The sequence below is a fragment of the Stylophora pistillata genome, chromosome 1 (genome assembly GCF_964205215.1).
Source record: "Stylophora pistillata chromosome 1, jaStyPist1.2, whole genome shotgun sequence".
In the NCBI taxonomy this organism is placed as follows: domain Eukaryota; kingdom Metazoa; phylum Cnidaria; class Anthozoa; order Scleractinia; family Pocilloporidae; genus Stylophora; species Stylophora pistillata.
The window spans coordinates 53,192,531-53,210,208 of NC_142519.1; the positions used below are offsets into that span (position 1 = coordinate 53,192,531).

The 17,678-nt window shown below is 38.5% G+C and overlaps 1 protein-coding gene across 1 annotated transcript; it reads right to left on the minus strand.

Moving 5' to 3' along the window:
* Positions 1-5,520: 5,520 nt before the first annotated feature.
* LOC148743079 (uncharacterized) lies at positions 5,521-6,411 on the minus strand. The gene has a single exon (XM_088749661.1). The coding sequence runs from the start codon at positions 6,409-6,411 to the stop codon at positions 5,521-5,523; it is 891 nt and encodes a 296-aa protein (XP_088605787.1).
* Between the last annotated feature and the right edge of the window lie 11,267 nt (positions 6,412-17,678).

The following is a 17,678-nucleotide window of genomic DNA, read 5'->3' on the forward strand; positions in this document are numbered from 1 at the left end:
AGATGCAAAATTTTCACCTTGCGTATCGGCTGACAACGCGTCAGTTAATCATTCATCCGCAACAGCCTCTAAACTTTGCCTCGCTCCCAACGTGCCACATGATGAAGAATCTGGAAACAAATTTGGGATTATTTTCTATTTTGAAAGAAGTATTATACGAAACACTTTAAATGTGTTTAAAATGTTAGGAGTTTACTAATTTGCTACATTTTTGTTCATTAAGAGAATTCGCAACATTCTTAAAATCCTTTGACACATACCCAGTTTAAGTTATCCAGCTCAATTTTTACAAAAAATGGTGAAAAGGACTCAGTGACATCGACTAACTCTTGGAATCAAGGAGAGATCTTTAATTAAGCTATCTCCATTTCTTAGGTCCTTGAATAATATCCAAATTAAGGAGCTACCGTTTGGAGTCTTCACTTACAACTCCAAGTTGTATCATCTGTAAGTAACACATTCATAAGTTAACATTTAATGAATTGTCCGAGCTCCAGCTCTTTGCAGCTCTAGCTGCATTCAGGGACTTCATCAAAGTTTTTAAATGATGTTTAGATGTAGTACAGAACACAGTTCCGCGCCAGGAGCTATCTGATTTATTAGATTTGCCGACAGGCAGGGACACCACAACAGCTTTACATCAATTACTGCGGGCCCAGTAACCCACCCATCCCACCCCAGGGGAGGACATCCATCACACAGTAATCTCGTGCGTGGGAAATTAACGTCTCCTACCCCTAACCTTGCAGCAGACCGGACCTCCATTTATTCGTCCCTATCCGAGAAGACTAGAATATCTAACCATTTCCTGATCTTATAAAAAGGTGGCATATTCTTCTCAATCATTTTAAGACCTTGAGTGTTGGTCAGGCCGGGGCTCGGACCCTCGACCTCCCGCACAACAGTCCAGCGCTCTATCCATTGAGCTAGTTCCTCGTTTCGCTCTTTCCTGAGCAGAATTAGACATATCTCTACCCTCTCGCACCAGTGCCCATTTACTCTCCTAGGACACCCCATAGCCCTTAAGTAATATCAACGTGGCACAGAAACCGATTACAATGCAAAAAGGATTTTTGATTTGAACCATTAGAGCTAGTAAAAATCAAGCCCTATACATACCTTGTTCACAACATCCCAACTTCAATCGTCTTACCTCATTATCAGCCAGACTGGTAAAACTTTTCACAAACGAACGAGAACACAAGCAAGCTGCAAAAAGTCAAAACATTTATGCTGATGTGAATATTCACATAACTTATGTGAATATTCATAAAACGTATGCCTTGACTGCCTCCGTAACTAAGGTATATATGTGGAAAAACTGAACGGGTGAGCAATTACAATAACTAATTAGCCTGGCTAAAATTAACTGAACAACTGAAAAACTAAATTACGCGTCAAGTTAACTGAACGTTTACCGTGACAATCACTACGATAAATGCGATGAAGAAACTTAAAAAGAGTGCGCACGCAACATTAGACATGATGTTATACACAATTAAGATTGAAAATTAATTTGCGGAGAGAAAAATTCAACGATTATTTGGCGTCAAGTCCTAAAATTAAGATTGTTAATGGCAAAGGGCTTTTCTTGCCATTATTAGTCGCAAAGAGTGTTCCACTACAATTAATAATCATGGAAAGTACGGCTATTAATCGTGACTGAGTCACTAATAGTCGTGTTTGACGAGCTTTAGACTTCTTAATCGTGCATTGTATGGTCAATAACCGCATCTGACAGCGAATGTTTTTCTTAATCCTACTCCTCTCCAAAGAAATTTTAAGCAGAAATTTTTCTGGACGGCCGCCATTACGATCAAGAATTCAGAATTTAGTATTTGTTCGCAAATGGCTTTTTAGGTAAATGTCACATATTTAAAGTCTTCTCGGGTTTAGTTCTCATTGAATTTCATTTCTATTTAAAAACTGTGTTTACCAACGACGTTTTTCTTTTCTTTCGCTTTTCGAACAGGTTAAGCGCGGGCTTTTGGTATCGAGAGAGAGTTGACTAAAGTTTCTTCTCTATGAGAATACAAGTAAATAAGTTAAATTCGGATAGGGTTTAAACAGAATGAAGTTTAACCGAATATAATTGCAAACAAACCGCTAAATAGGTCAAATTACGACAAATGCTTATTATGAGCAACCGACAGATGAAACGGGCGGAGGTGATAGATGTAATAAGATCATTTCAGGCGTGGACAACTCGCATCGCACTCCTCTAGTCCCGGCTTTACTCAATTTAAAATTTTCGTCCTCATTCCTAAAAAAGAAGAATGTTTCACTAATTTATTTTTTCCCGTTTCTTTCTTTCCTTTTTTCTCTTTTTTTGAACAAACGTAATTCCAAAAGAGATGAGTTTGCAGTGAAACAATGCTTTCTCTTTAGGGTTTAGTGTAGTAAATTCCAATTGAGAAAAGCAGGGTTTTGTCTAGAATATCGCTCAGAAGTTTGAATAACCTAGGCTTGGTGGGGGAAAATGCTAAGGAAAAAATTTTAAACAGATGCATAAGGTGACAACATGGTGCACAAATCATCCTAAATACTGAAAAAATAACTTAAAGGACACCACCCTCATTATGGACCACCTCCCTGTGTGAATTCCAGAGAATCACAGGGTAGCGTCGCTTAGCAGTGGAAGGATAGCCAGTACATAGAACCCCAAAACGAACGCACAAGCACCACGTGTAACAATCCCAGGTGTTATAATTTTATGTGATACAAAATGGAACCTAGCCAGGTAGCGATAAAAAAGGTAGTTGCTGAATACTTGGTGTGATTGCGATAGCAAATGTGGTAGAATTATGTGTGTGTGGTTCGAACTAGAAGGTAACAGAAAATGAAACGAAGCTAATTAATTGACTTACAAACGATGACACAGCACAATGACCTATTCTTGAAATCAACTGAACTAATAACGAAGGAAACGATAAACTAAATCGAGCATAAACAATATAGGTAACTTACTTTGGTAGAGCTCCTAGCGTATTTGAAAAGCGCGGGTAGCGGAGTAGACAAAACAATTTTACACTGAGTAGCGGAGCGCACGACCTCTTGACAGCGATCAAAACATGGTTCTCTCTTTGTCGCAAGCCCGTAATATGAGCGAATGACTGACATTAATTGCGTAACATTTTCACACCAATTACAGTAATCGACAAAAATAATCCGTGACGTAGATAAACATTAACTAAGCATAGACAATAGGCGGTTAAGCAATAATCTAAAGTACAAATAAAATAAATAGCGTTTCAAAGCTAACACCCCGGAATAGGCCAAGATAGATGAAATGAGTAGAATAATGTTATGGGCCGGAAGAAAAGCTAACACTTCGCCACATGAAATAAAAGGTGCAAAAAAGCAAACGAATCTTCGTATCTCTTGACTAGGACTTTGGACCGCTAGAGACCCATAGAACCTAAACAGTCGAGTGTACATCGCAAAAAAAAAACAAAAAAAAACAAAAAAGATACATAAATGATTATATTAAAGAATAATAACCACCATTTTTATTGTAGCGTATTTAGGACCGTGTAATAATCCGAAAGTCTTCAGCAAGTTTTGACGGTTTTCTCCGGACTTTCGTCTGAGATCTTGATTTGCATATTTCGTTTACAGTTGTATTGTACCGCACAAAAGAAGTGAATTTGTACATTTCCCAAAACATTGAGAAATAAGAGTCATGTTCTTCATGCTCTGGGTTTCAATTCCTAGAGCCTTTGCAGCCAAGGTATAGAAGCAATCCCAGTGCCCAGGCGGATTGAATATCACTTCAAACCCTAAATTATCTAGTTTCTTTTCCATATCTAGCATCGCAGGTTTCGAAAAACATCCAACAAATCGAAACAAAGATTACTTAGACAGTGACAGGCTGTCAAAAATCCTTCCCCTACGAAATTTATAACGCACTGAAACATGCGCAAGTAAAAAATGACAATGTGAGAAAGCGCCAAAGAGAGGAAACGCGCAAGTTAACTTCCGGATATTTCTGACCACAAGGTACAAGTAAAAATAAGATAAAAAATAAAGTAAATGAATAGATAATAAATGGCGCTTACTCTTTTTGAACCTTTGACATTTCAATCTTGGTTTTCGACAAAAACTTAAAGTCAATTTTGGAAGCCGCAACCTTGATGTCTATTTTAACGCGAGTTAACTCTACTTAAACGAATTAAAAAGGTCTGTAGTTTGTCGGATTTTGACGAAAATTGGTCAGAATACTCGTCGAAATATTTTCTTTTGTCCAACTTCACAATACACCGATTTCCTCTGGAACCAGTAGGAATATTGAAAAAGCTTTACATCTTTTCTGGCCTTCCATCTGCTGAATTATATTGTCCAGCTTTTTTGGATGTCCGCGGTAACGCGAAGGCTGGTAGTTCAGTTAAACAAACGCCGTCAGTTTTATCAGACTTGCACGTGCCGAACCAAAACAAAACCTATCAGAACTTTTGCTACTTGCAAAACTCTACACGCTATATGTGCTAGTTTTTAAAGCGCGTTCAGAATTTCCTCTTACTGTAATATAAGAGTTTGTTTTTCGCTCATTTTCCTGTTTATATGAAGAATATGTTTTCACTCCGGTCCTCTTCCTATGATCTTCGTGGTAACTAAATTCTTTCCCCCAGTAAACCTGATAAAACTACCTTTGGCCTTAACTCCTTTTGTTACTTCTCAGTTAAGCAGTGGAATGCACAGCCAGACTTTTAATATTTCGTACTAGTTTCTCTGCAGACTTTAAAACAAAATACGGGATATTACCTTCATGCGGATTCTTTTTTTGCTTGACATACTTAAACTTAAGATTGAGAATTTGTAACTAATATTTTCTTTTCTCTACTTTGTGTGTTTAATATTATTATTATTTTTATCGCAGTACTGAACTTCTAGTGCTGAGCTTACTAAAAAGAGAAAAAAACATAGGGCGTAACAACGTAACCTATGTTCCCACCAGGATTAGAACTTTCTATAATATACAACGAGCAAAAATGGTGGGAAAGTAATAACACTAATTAAGATAGCTCGTGTTCCTTTAAAAACCTTATTTAAAAACTACGTATTAACATTTGCTAGAAAGACTGACCACTGGTCACCATCAATTTCGCTAACTATTTACAATCTATCTTGAGGTCAGTTAAACAGCAGCCTTGAATATCCGGGCGATGTGGAGCGTACTTGAAATGACCGCTCCCTACATTAGCCTTAAGATTTCTCTGCATCTAGAACCTAGGAGCATCCTAAGGGATCTTTCCATGTCCACACTCCAGCCTCCCAACACATCTATGATCCCGTTGTATCGGTTGATCTTATAACCCCTGTACTGTGCTTTACACACCATTGCCGAGATGTCATAAGATATGACAACACCGGCAATGCAAGCTGGTTAGTGGCCATGACTCTGTACTTACAATACAATAGCCCTTCGTTAGCCCTTCGTCGGAGCGAAGGGCTAACGCTCGAAACGTCAGCTTTTATAATCGTAACGGTGGCCAATTTACCATTTCAACTTTGCTGATATGTTCAAATTATTAGGCTCGGACATAGCCCATCCCCCTGTGGAAGGCCTCTGTTGAACCGTATGGGTGGTGACAGCTCGTTTCCCTTCACGGTGTGTGCCGCAATCTTTGTGTTCCAGCTATCGCACAGCTTACTGACAACCTCAAAAATCCATTTCGGAAACTTGTGGAGCCACATGATCTTCCTCAACCAATCATGGTCAACACAGTCATATGCCTTGCGCACATCTATCCATGCGACACTGAGGTTACGCTTGTTTTCATGACAGTCCAACGTAACCATACGATCTATCATAAGATTATCAGTAGTTCCACTACATTCCGCTTTCTCTCCTCTCTGGCTCTTTTCCATTAGTTCATCCTTGTCCACGTGTTCATCCATAGGACCCAAGGCACATGAGGTGAACCAATTGTATGATGTACTGATGCACGTGATAGAGAGCTGATTTTCACTTGTGAACTCGGCTAGCTTCGGTAACTGACTGGTCTTTCTCTCTGTAAACCATTCAGGGTATGTTGTTGAGGTTTCTGCAACTGCTTTAAATGCAGATACCATGCCTTCGTGTAGTGAGTATGTGCTTTTCCACCAATAGTTTACTACCCTATCCGGGCCTGGTGCATGCCAATTCTTATTTTTCAATATGATCTTAAAAGATTCCATTTTCGTTGGGCCCCAAACCTCTTCTGATAGACGGGGCACGCGTTCACTAAATGCAATCTCCACTTCCTCAAGGTACTCAGCAATTTCATCTCCAGACCCATTCTCTTCCCAAAACGTTCTCCAAAACTCCTCGGCCTCAGTAATGTCACTAAACACGCCCTTATTTACTCTATCCTGGTCTTCACATTCCTTCTTGTATTTTGGTCGAGCATTGCCTGGATCTTCCGCTGCCATCTTCGTGATAGTTGTATGTACGCGGCCAGGCACTCTTCTGTAAACTTGCGGTTTAGTTCTTTGGGTTTCTCTTACCTTTACCTTCTACTAAAACTAGCCTTTAGTTTTTGAAGCACTGATTTCTGCCTAGCTATCGATATGGCTCACAAGGGATGATGCTCTCAACAAACCACATTCTTTTTGCAAAAGAGCGCGGTTTTTCTTTTCCTTTTTGTTCAACTTCCAGTTTTTCTTTAGCCTCTCCAACTCAGCTGTTGCTTTAGAAGTACTTCTTCTCCCATCTCCAACACTCTCTATATAAGTTCTTTTCTAGTTCTCACTCGGCTACCCCGAATTTACTTTGTCGCTTTGTCCTTTGGGTTCTTTTTCCATCCTTTCAACACGAAAAATGCCGCTACTACAGAGTACAGAATACATTTAGCAAGCTATATGTACATGAATGGACTTTCCGTAGGTGTCGCTTTTTCCCTCTCCATTAGCACAGTGATCACATAATTGATGGACTTTTAGTCGCTTTCAGTTGGCTTTTGTTTCATGCACGTATCTATGGTCCGCTTTGAATATTCACCCTCACGCGTGTTTACTAACGCGAGTAACAGTGACGATTGTTCCAACAGCTCCCATTGGAAATCATTCAAGGTGTTTATCATCTCTTCAGACTGATCTTGTGTATGCAAATAGTCCCTTTTACAGCTGTGTGCTTGGTTGCAAAGCCTTTGAACAGTAGTGAGGCTAGAGGTGACCTTGTGATACAAACTTTGCTGCTTTTCAAATGTAAATCAGTTTGTTATAATGCTAACTAGATACTGGTCTCTATCACAACAAGGTCACCTTTAGCCTCACTCTGAATCAAAGGCTTGGCAGCTAAGTACACAACTGTAAAACGGCCTATTTACAGGCTCTTCTCGTCACGGCTCGCTAACTTTAGTCCTGTTTTCTAGCAAATTAGCATTTCGTATCTCAGCAGTGATATCATCATGATTCAAATCTTCCAATAAACTCGGTTTACTTTGCGCTGGCTCGCCTCGTACGATCACTGCACGCACCGTATCTACAACACTACCGACAAACTTCTCGAGTCTGGCGGCCTGATCCCTTAAGTTCTGTTTGGTCAAAGCCAAATTACCATATCCCTTCTCTATCGACTGAGCTCGCATCGCTTGCATATAACCCATCTTTCTTCCACTTTCCAACCGTGGTGGGTTGTCCGACTTCACCAATTCCAAGGCCATCTTTTAACACTCCAGCAAATCTCTGTTCATCTGCTCACTTCACCGCAACCTTCCGCTTGCCTGGTGATATAGTCGTCCTTCTACCATAATAAATCAACTCACAAATCCAACAAAATTAAATGTAGCTGAAAATTCCAATTCAGAGACACTTCACAGTCTAGCAAAACTGCTCGACACACAGCAAAGTGTCCTAATCACTTCTCGCAATAGGCTTTGGCGCTCTGAACTTGGCTTACTTTCGATAGGCGCGGACTTTAATTTAACGGATAAACTTAAACCACGTCTGCAATACTTGCCACCATTATTATTATTATTATTATTATTATTATTAATGTTGTTATTATCATCATTATGTTTTAGCTCGCTAGCTACTCTAAGTTTATGTATACATGTATTAGGGTTTCTTCTATACAAGCGCAACATGGGACGATGTTTCAGTGCGCTCTATCTTGTTGACAGTAACCCTTAATCAGCATTCCGGCGAGAAAATCTACCTGATTCTCAGAATTAGTTCGTCTTGACCATTTCACTTTAATTTTGAAGACTAGCAAAGGCTGAGAAAGTTTTAAAAGTTAGAGGGCATAAAGTTTCACCGCTGACGTAAACCCCATTACGACTTTTTTCTTTCCGCGTTGGTTTTTACGCCAGTGGACCGATCAATAGAAAGTGCGGTCTTTTGCTTTAATATTGAACTCCCTTGGACCACTCAGAAGTACAACGTTTAATTCATGGAGAACTTTCAGAAGCAAAGAAACGGATATTTACTCAGGCAGTCGACGCAGAAATTCGAAATAGCTTAGTGGTCTTTTCAACCTTTGCAAAAAGAGCAACAAGGAGACAAAAACAAGATTAACAATCGAATATCATTGACGCAAAGGACCGGTTTACAAAACATGTTTTAACTTGCTAATGGTAGGAAAATTTCGGCCAGACGACCTTTCTAATCCCGACCAATCATAGCGAAAAAAGTCCTCACGAAGGACATGAACTATTACACTAGCTAGATGAGCTCACGATTCTCGTTAATTTTAATCTTGACGTGTGTCAAAGTTGGGTTGATTCCTTCGCAACTTATTGTGGTACCCTAATTTCCTTACATGATTGGCATGAGGGACAGTATTCTAATTTGTGCAAGCATACCCCAGTTCTCTGATCTGCTTGGGACTTGATTCATACTCTAATGCGACAATCTGACTGGTTTGTGATACACCAAAAATGCGGCAATCTGATTGGCACGTGATACATACCCTTATGAGACAATCTGATTGGTTTGTGATACATCAGTATGAGTGGCATACCATCCTTAACGCTGACATAGAGTTTTGTTTTTTTTTTTGATAACTGAAAAATCATAAAAGTTAAAATTTTCACCGATTTAGAGAAATCGTAAATTATCTTTCTATGTAATACTTTTACCAAAGAGTTTTATCATGGCTACTTGTTTGGAGAGTCCTTCATATTAATCGAAAACCCTTCCTTCAAAGCTAATCGAGCAATGTTATTTGTCTCAGATGAGATAGGAAATCATAGTTAACTGATATTTTGTAACGTTAAGGCCCATCCTTACCATTTATTTTGAAGTGAAAATTAAATCAGCAACTTTTTTAGCCCTCTCCACCCGGTGAGGGTCATGTAAAGTTCTCAGCACTATTTAACAATGTAAATCTAACTACCTGATGGAATTATTTCTTGTTGATAGGGACTTGTCCTATAATCCGTTCACCTTACCCCTGTTAGTTTTGAGAAGGATTGCATGGCTCAAAGAACTGTAAGTACCAACCAAGGTAAATCTTTATTTACTGCTGTTACATCCAGGTGAGTAATGGGAGGGACTGAGGTGGTTTCGGGCAGAATTTCACTACTTGCGAATGAAAAATATAAAGTCGGGGGAGAAAAAAAGTCAACACACGGCGAGCGATAAAACACCGCCGGTCTAGCTCTACATCCTCGCCCCAAAGCCCCCAGTCCCTTTTCACAAACCCTATCTCCCCACCAAACGAAGACGAGAAAGTCTGCACCATAAACGTTTGCAGTACGAACTCTATTTAACAGTTTAGAGCCTGGTTGTTCTGGATTGTTGAATCCCAATGGTTAAATTTTCCGGAAAACAATCCACTTTTTGTCAAGAAAGTTGGCACTTATTTCAGGTTTCATCAAGGCGAGAGAAACCGATAAAAAAGTGTCGTATTTCTCGTTTGGTGTGTAAAAAGTACATCAAAAAGGTGATTTTCACCGAGCTTTGTAATTTCTAGAGCTATGTCTTATTGAACGTAGACCTGCCAGAGGCGATCACTGATTGTAACCGTACACTGGATATCACTATCACAAGAAATGATAACCACACCGTCTGTTCAGTATATGTCGACCGCGATATAGGGATCTCAGACAATATATGAAAAAGAGCGCACAGCACGTTACGGCGATTTATGGCGAAACATCACTTGAACTCGATAACGAACTTGTTGGAAACACTTACACTGCTACGCAGAGCTTCGACGGCTTTCTTGATTTTATTGAAAATATTTAGACTGGAACAAGACCCAAATAATTGTTTTTTTAAGGTAAATGGAACCTCAAATAGACGACCTTATGTAATTCATAAGTTACTTTAATACATGATAACAGTCCGACTCGTTTCAGTCTAGTGAATTCCTTTTCCCTCTTGATCCCCATCTCAGAAATAATTTAGCTCGGGTGCCGTATGAATGTAGCCTGACAGTGACATTCATTGAAATCTTAGAACGGCCCTCCAAGATCAGCGTTTATCATTTAATTACATTTCTGCGAGTGTTTCTCGCACTTTCAGCGGTGGTCCTTTATCCAGCAACAAATTCGTTGGGAAGCGCTTTGAAGTTATAAAATAGAGAATCCAAACCGCCGGCAACTCCATTGTCCTTTCTAATACGCTGACGCGTGGTTTTTAAACTGTGGCTGATTGACACCTGTCCTTACCGAAATACTAGTTGGAGCCTTTTGGTTTCTCAAATCAGCAATCCTACAAAAACAATATTGCTGATTCTTGGAATTTTTCCGTCATGACTGTTTCGGTTTTGGAGACTAGCAAATAGCTGAGTAAGATTAGAAAAGTTAGATAGCATGACGTTTCTTTTGAAATCCCAGAGACACGTGCCACTTTATTCGCTGAGGAGATGATATACACCCTGTCTGAGCGATTCTCTCATATGCTAGGCAGAGAACATTCCATTTTTAGGGAATGAAAAGACGGTCACTCAATGAAATAAGTATGTGTTTGGGTGAAAATTGTAATACTGAGAATGATTTTAAAGTTAGTATATTTAGAAACATTTGGAGACTGGCCTCGCAGTCTGTAGATCCAAAGAGTCTTCGAGATCCAGAACCGATGAGCAGTAAAAATAGTGAGATCTGAAAGACCTTAATTGAAGCTATTTGACGGTCACTGATAGGCTCGGATGAATTATACCAGCATAAGTTTGTGTATAATGCTGTTGCCAGAAGATCGAGTATGATTCCGGCATAATTACTTATGCGTAAATGCGTCAAACTGCGTTGCAAAAATCTTGAATTATCTGTAAATGTAATAATCCTATCAGGGATTTATATCTTAAGAAGTTGCATGGCTTCTGTCAAACCAAATCAACTAGTTCTGTTTAACGTACTTCCTCGAATTAACGCCTGGGCACTTCTTTAAAATCTCGGTCAATAAAAATGCAAAAACAGAATTCGGCCAATATCCAGCCCTCTTGACCTCACGCTTGGTTAATAACGCATATATCTTAAAATTAGTTATTTCCATTTCTTAGGTACTTTAATGGAAATAAAATCAAGGAGCTACCACCTGGAGTCTTCAATAACAACTCCGAGTTGACTCACCTGTAAGTAATACATTCATAAGTTAATGTTTGATGGATTGTCTAGAATATGACCTAAAAATCTCTCCATTAACATTGCAATCTCATTAACATTGATGTTAAGCTCCTTTTTTGGTTTCTTGCATCAGAAAGAGTTTGTAAAGCTACAGTTTTTGTTAAAAGCTGGGTCTTAAAGTATTTAAGTTCAAGGGTCTCCGATAGCCTTAATATGCGATTAAAAGAGAGTGGCATGACTGTTAGAGCGTGTGAGTTAAACAGAGGCAAGTGTCTTTTCTCATCAGTTTCTGGATACTTAAATAAGATTTCTAACCATGATAGGTGACGAATTCCGCTCTTTGAGGACATCTATTTCCTTTTCATAAGGGAACACATCTTGATGACCATTGACAACGAATTATTCTAGAAAAAAAAAGAAAAATAATTTCAAAACCCCAATGAACGTTTACGCAAAACATCAAAAAAACTGCGTAACGATTTATTCATTCGATTTTTGGAGCTGTAAGAGTTTTGCGTGAAAAAACATCCATTGCGTGCTCCACGACACAAAATTTTAAGGGACTAATACTGATACCATCACAGGCTTAAAACATCTGTATTGACTCAAATCTTTTACCAACAATGCGATTCCAAATTCTGATTCAAATACCATTCTCATTGTCATCAGTACCACACCTTTCAAAAAAGTTGTTGAAGGGACATTAATTACTTTTATTAATCTAATTTATTCAACCCGTGTCATCACCTGATCAAAAGTTATAATATCACTACGATACCTCTAAAAAACTGTTCTGAAGGCCAAATTTACCTTAATCTTCAAATCACGGCTCTGTATTTACCAGAACTGCGATTTCAATCGTAACTAACTTATCTCATTTAGTTTCAAAACAAGTCATAGGAACACTTTCCATGTGGTTTTTCCCTCGACGCGAGCAATCATGATAAAAATAATTGAATGATTTGGACTTTTTGCATACAATGAATGCATATGCTGAACTGAAAAAAGTTGGCTATTTGAAAAATTGATCTAAGTAATTTTTTTGCCAAACTCCAGTTCCATGCAGCCTCAGCTGCATTAAGGGACTTTATAAAAATTTTGAAATGATGTTATTTCAGTGCTCTCTTCTCAGTCCCGTAACAGGCTAGGCGGTAACTGTAGTTACTGGTTTCTCTCTTTTCCCGTGCGAAAATAGATCAATCTCTGTCCCCTCGTCCCAGTTCCTATATACTCTTTTAGAACGCTCACTAGCACATTATATTATTGATATCTGTGGCTCGGAGACTGAGAACGATAAGGCAATAATTCATGACTCGAACCATTAAAGCTAATACAAATCAAGCCTTAGATATAACAGGTTACAACATTACGTGTCCATTCGCCTTACTTCATCATCAGCAAGACTGGTTAGACTTTTCAAAAAAAATGGATTGAACACAAAGGACCTGCAAGAATCAAAACATTTATGCTGTTATGAATAGTCACATAAATATTAGTAATCGTTGTGCACTTACAGATTAGGTCTCTGTTAAATTTTATCACAAGATGACTTTGAGTGGTTTAAAAACTTTAGTCAAATCTTAAATTCTTGGCACTCTCTCAACTTTACTATTTAAGCAGAGATCTCCACAACAATAATCAGGCTCGATAGGCTGGGGAACTTATCATTCTCGAGGGCAGGAAATAAAAACTTTGGATCCACCGAATTAAAATGCACGCAGTTAAAAGACCACATATTAACATGTGTTTCGTGGGAAGAAATGATTCGCTGCGCTTTTCAATGGCGAAATGTACTGCTTATGTATGTTTTACGTAGTTGGGCTTCTCGTTTTAGTGGTAAAGACCACTTGCAGTTAGTTGGCATTTTCTCAATGTCAAATACTCTAGAATAAGTGTACCAGACCAAAATGTATTAGGGGTGCAGATGTTTTGCAAGGTTCAAGGAATGCTCAGTCAGACATCTTTCACCGAAGAAAAGATAGCCATTCAAGGTGGAAAAAAAAATATAACAAAAGAGAAACAAAAACAAGAACAAAACAAAACAAAACAAAACGCAAAACAAAACAAAACAAAATGTTGAATGCGCACCTGAATTATTATTCTTGCTATTGGGATTTGGGTTCCAATCAGTAACTCAGCCTACTGTAGCTATTTAACGACGTATGTTATCCCCTAAAATATTTCGCTAAAATTTCCATACGCACTCAGAAAGTTAAGACAAAATGCCTGATGACTGATTTGCGAGACTATTCAGCCTGAGTAGTCTGTAAGTTATTAACTTTACATTAACTATTTCAGAACTATACCGAAACACATGTCCTTTCGCGAGTAATGTATCCCACAAATTTGTAATATTTGGTCTATGAAAATACTGATACAAATAAGGTTTAAACAGAATAAAGTTTCACCGAATACAATTGCAAACAAACAGCTAAATAGGTCAAATTACGACCAATGCTTCCCAATAACAGCCTTTTGCGAAGCTGAAACGTATGTTTGTGAGCAAGTGACAGATGAAACGGATGTGGTGATGGATGTAATAAAATTTTTTCAGGCATGGATATTATGCATCGGACCCCTCTAGTCCGTCTTTAATCAATTGGAAGTTTCCATACTCAATCCTAAAAAGGAAGAACGTCTCCCTGATTTCCCCCTTTCTTTTTAACAAAGTCACGTTATTCCAAAAGAGTTAAGTTTGCAGTGAGACAACGTTTTTTTTAGGATTGAGTTTAGCAATTTCCAATGAAGTAAAGCAGGGTTCTGTCTGGAATATCGTTCAGAAGTTTGAAAAACCTAAACTTGCTCGGGGAAAATATTAAGAACAAAATCTTGATCAGATGCACTGAATGTGACAACTAATTTGCTTCATTTTTGTCCATTGAGAGAATTTGCAACACTCTACAAATGGTACTTTGACACATACCCAGTTTAAGTTATCGAACTTAATTTTTACAAAAAATGGTGAAAAGGACTCAATGACATCGACTAACTCTTGGAATGGAGGAGAGATCTGATAATAGGCTATCTCCATTTCTTAGGTCCTTGAATGATAACCAAATTAAGGAGCTACCACCTAGAGTCTTCAATTACAACTCCAAGTTGTATCACCTGTAAGTAACACATTCATAAGTTAATATTTCGTGGATTGTCCGAGCTCCAGCTCTATGCAGCTCTAGCCGCATTAAGGGACTTCAGTTAATGTTTAAATGATGTTTAGATGTAGTACAGTACTCAGTTCCGCGCCAGGATATATCTGTTTCGCTGGTTCAATTCGCTTCGCTCTTTTCCTGTGCAGAATTAGACATATCTCTGCCCTCTTGCACCAGTGCCTATTTACTCTCCTAGGACACCCCATAGCCCTTAAGCAATATCAACGTGGCACAGAAACCGATGACAATACAAAAATGATTCCTGATTTGAACCATTAGAGCCAATGAAAATCAAGCCCTATGCATAACTTGTTCACGACATCACATCTTCAATCGTCTTACTTCATTATCAGCCAGACTGGTAAAGCTTTCCACAAACGAACGACAGAACACAAGCAAGCTGCAAGAGTCAAAACAGTGATTCTGATGTGAATATTCACATAACTATTAATAATCATTATGCACTTATTAATTGGGTCTTTACTCCATGACTAAACTAGAGCACCTTTTCATTTCATTAAAAGCTGACTCTGATTGGTTTAAAATCCTAAGTCAGAAGTCTTAAGAGTCCTAAGTCAAATCTTTGCCCACCACTTGCCTGCCTTTTCGCTATTTGCAAAGCTCGAACGCAAATTTCTTCCAGCTAAAATTTATCTCGTTATCACTGGCGAACAAAACGAGGCTAGAGATGGTTTGCGAGTAAAGAAACCATAGCACCCTCTCAACTTTATTATTTAATCAGATATCTTTACATCAATAACCGGGCTTGATGGGTTAGGGGACGTCTCATTCTCAAGAGCAGGGAATAAAAAGTTTGGATCTACCAAAGTAAAATGCAGGCAGTTAAAACGATACCTATCGCTATGCATTTCGTGGTATGAAATGACTCAATGTGCTTTTCAGTGGCGAAAAATACTGCTTGATATTTAAAGTGCCCCTGAGATCAAAATTTTAGTACATAATTTTTTTTTCATTTCTGTGTTCAGTGTGTCTCGCATACTCTGCCAAATTTCTGTCTAGACCGAGCCCCAGAACTATCTTTTTTCGGGCCGTTAAATTCACGATTTCGCGTCCGCCATTATTTCACCAAGTTCCGGAAGTTCATTGCAGGACTCAGAGGAGGTGACGTCAAAGGTTCAACGCGAAAATCTCACATGGAAAAATGTCAAGCAAACACAACAGAGTGCTTTACTCCATTCTTACAAAAACTAAAACAAAGATGACGAGGCATCGATGCGTAGTTCAAAGCTGAAGTGCGAAATTTGCAAGAGGGTATCGCGCTTCATACATTCCTCATACAACACACCCAGTCGGCATATTTCGGACAGTATCGACGACAACCTTCCCAAATAAGTGAAAATGTGTGAAATGCAGACTTTCGTGTTATCGATTTGACGTCACATTACCCGCTAGAGCCATTCCTCTTTAAACTCGGTCGTGGAACAAGATGGTGGCCGATTTTCCGTATTTTGACTGGGCACAGAAAATTAAAGATTTGAGCAAATTAAAAATTTTTTGCACAGCAATACTCAAAAAAAAAAAAACAAAACTTATTTCGTTAAGCGAAAAAACAAATTTGTGTTTAGGTGCACTTTAACATTTAATTTCTAAAAATAAAGTTTTGTTCGAACCTCATTTTCAAGTGCTCTGAGGAGAGGTATAAGACAGGTCATCTGTCATAATGTTGAGATCCTTTAGCAGACAATAAAGAGAGGGGTCAAAAAGTTTTCCTTTAACTTCTAAATCCTGTCCATAATCTCAACAATAATCTTTTCGAGCTTTTAACTGATTCCATATACATAACCCAGGAAAAATTATGGAAGCTGTTCGGAGCCACAAGGATTTACAGAATCGAAAAAACCTCTGTCGACAGGGTAGATACATCTGCATTTTAAATAAGATAGCACACACACCTTAGAAGTGCTATTCAAGGCAAATAATTATGATATGGGACTTTCCGTCATGTCGATGTCTAATCACGACTGAACCCCAATAGCTAGTTTACCCATTTTCATATGTTGCAATTTCAGTACTCGTGAGCTTTTGTGAAGGGTTTGAAATTATATGAAGATATCGCGTGTCAATCATTCAGAGAGTAAATGAGTTAACACTGCACTCTTATCAATGATTTTTGTTAATTGGGTTAAGAATTTTGTTAATTGAGTTTGACTGTCACACCCTGGCATTTTGAGGAAAGCCTAATTTATGAAACACTTCTTGAGAACAGTACAAACAATTACCTCAAGAGGTAGAGAATGTTAACAGAACGTTAACAGAATGTTGATATTTCTGTACAGCATTGTGAAGAAATAGCGAAATATCTCCTATTCTCGTTTTTTTTGGAGCGCGACCGATGAAAAATCTACGGAGAAATACAGCGTAATGACAATGCGATAATGTACATGGTAATTGAAGATGATTGATATTACCAAAATGACTAAAGTTTAAGAAACTGAGACAACCCAATCTATTACTCCAAAACTATTACATATCGACGAGGAACGGCTAAGCTATACTGAGGAGATTTTTAACTTTCACGTAGAACTCTCAGTTTACGCTGGGCTAAGTGTCAACAATCATGAGGCGTTGGTTGACAGATTTCATTCTAATCACTGTTCTTTTAGGAAATTTAAATTCACCTGCACGGCGACTTATAGGAAATTACCCATCATTTTCTTGTCTCAATCTTAAGGGCTTCCTTTTCAACAGATTCACTCACATTCGACGGGCGATCACTAAGCACATGGTATGTCCAAATTGGGAAGTGTCAATCACACACATGACATACCTTTCTTCAGATTTGATTGTTTCCTCTTAATTTTGGTGAAATCTATTTCACTATGAACGAAATATTCAGCCTGCAAAGAGAAGCGTGTGGGTCATTCTGTAAAATGGTTGTATCAACATCCTAAAGGTCTCAAAATCCAACAGTCTGGAATCTAGAATGAATATTGGCATATAAGGACCTCCGCACATTGAATTACAGAGCTACACAAAGGGAAAAGGGTGATTAGCATGGTAACGGCACATCGAAACTATT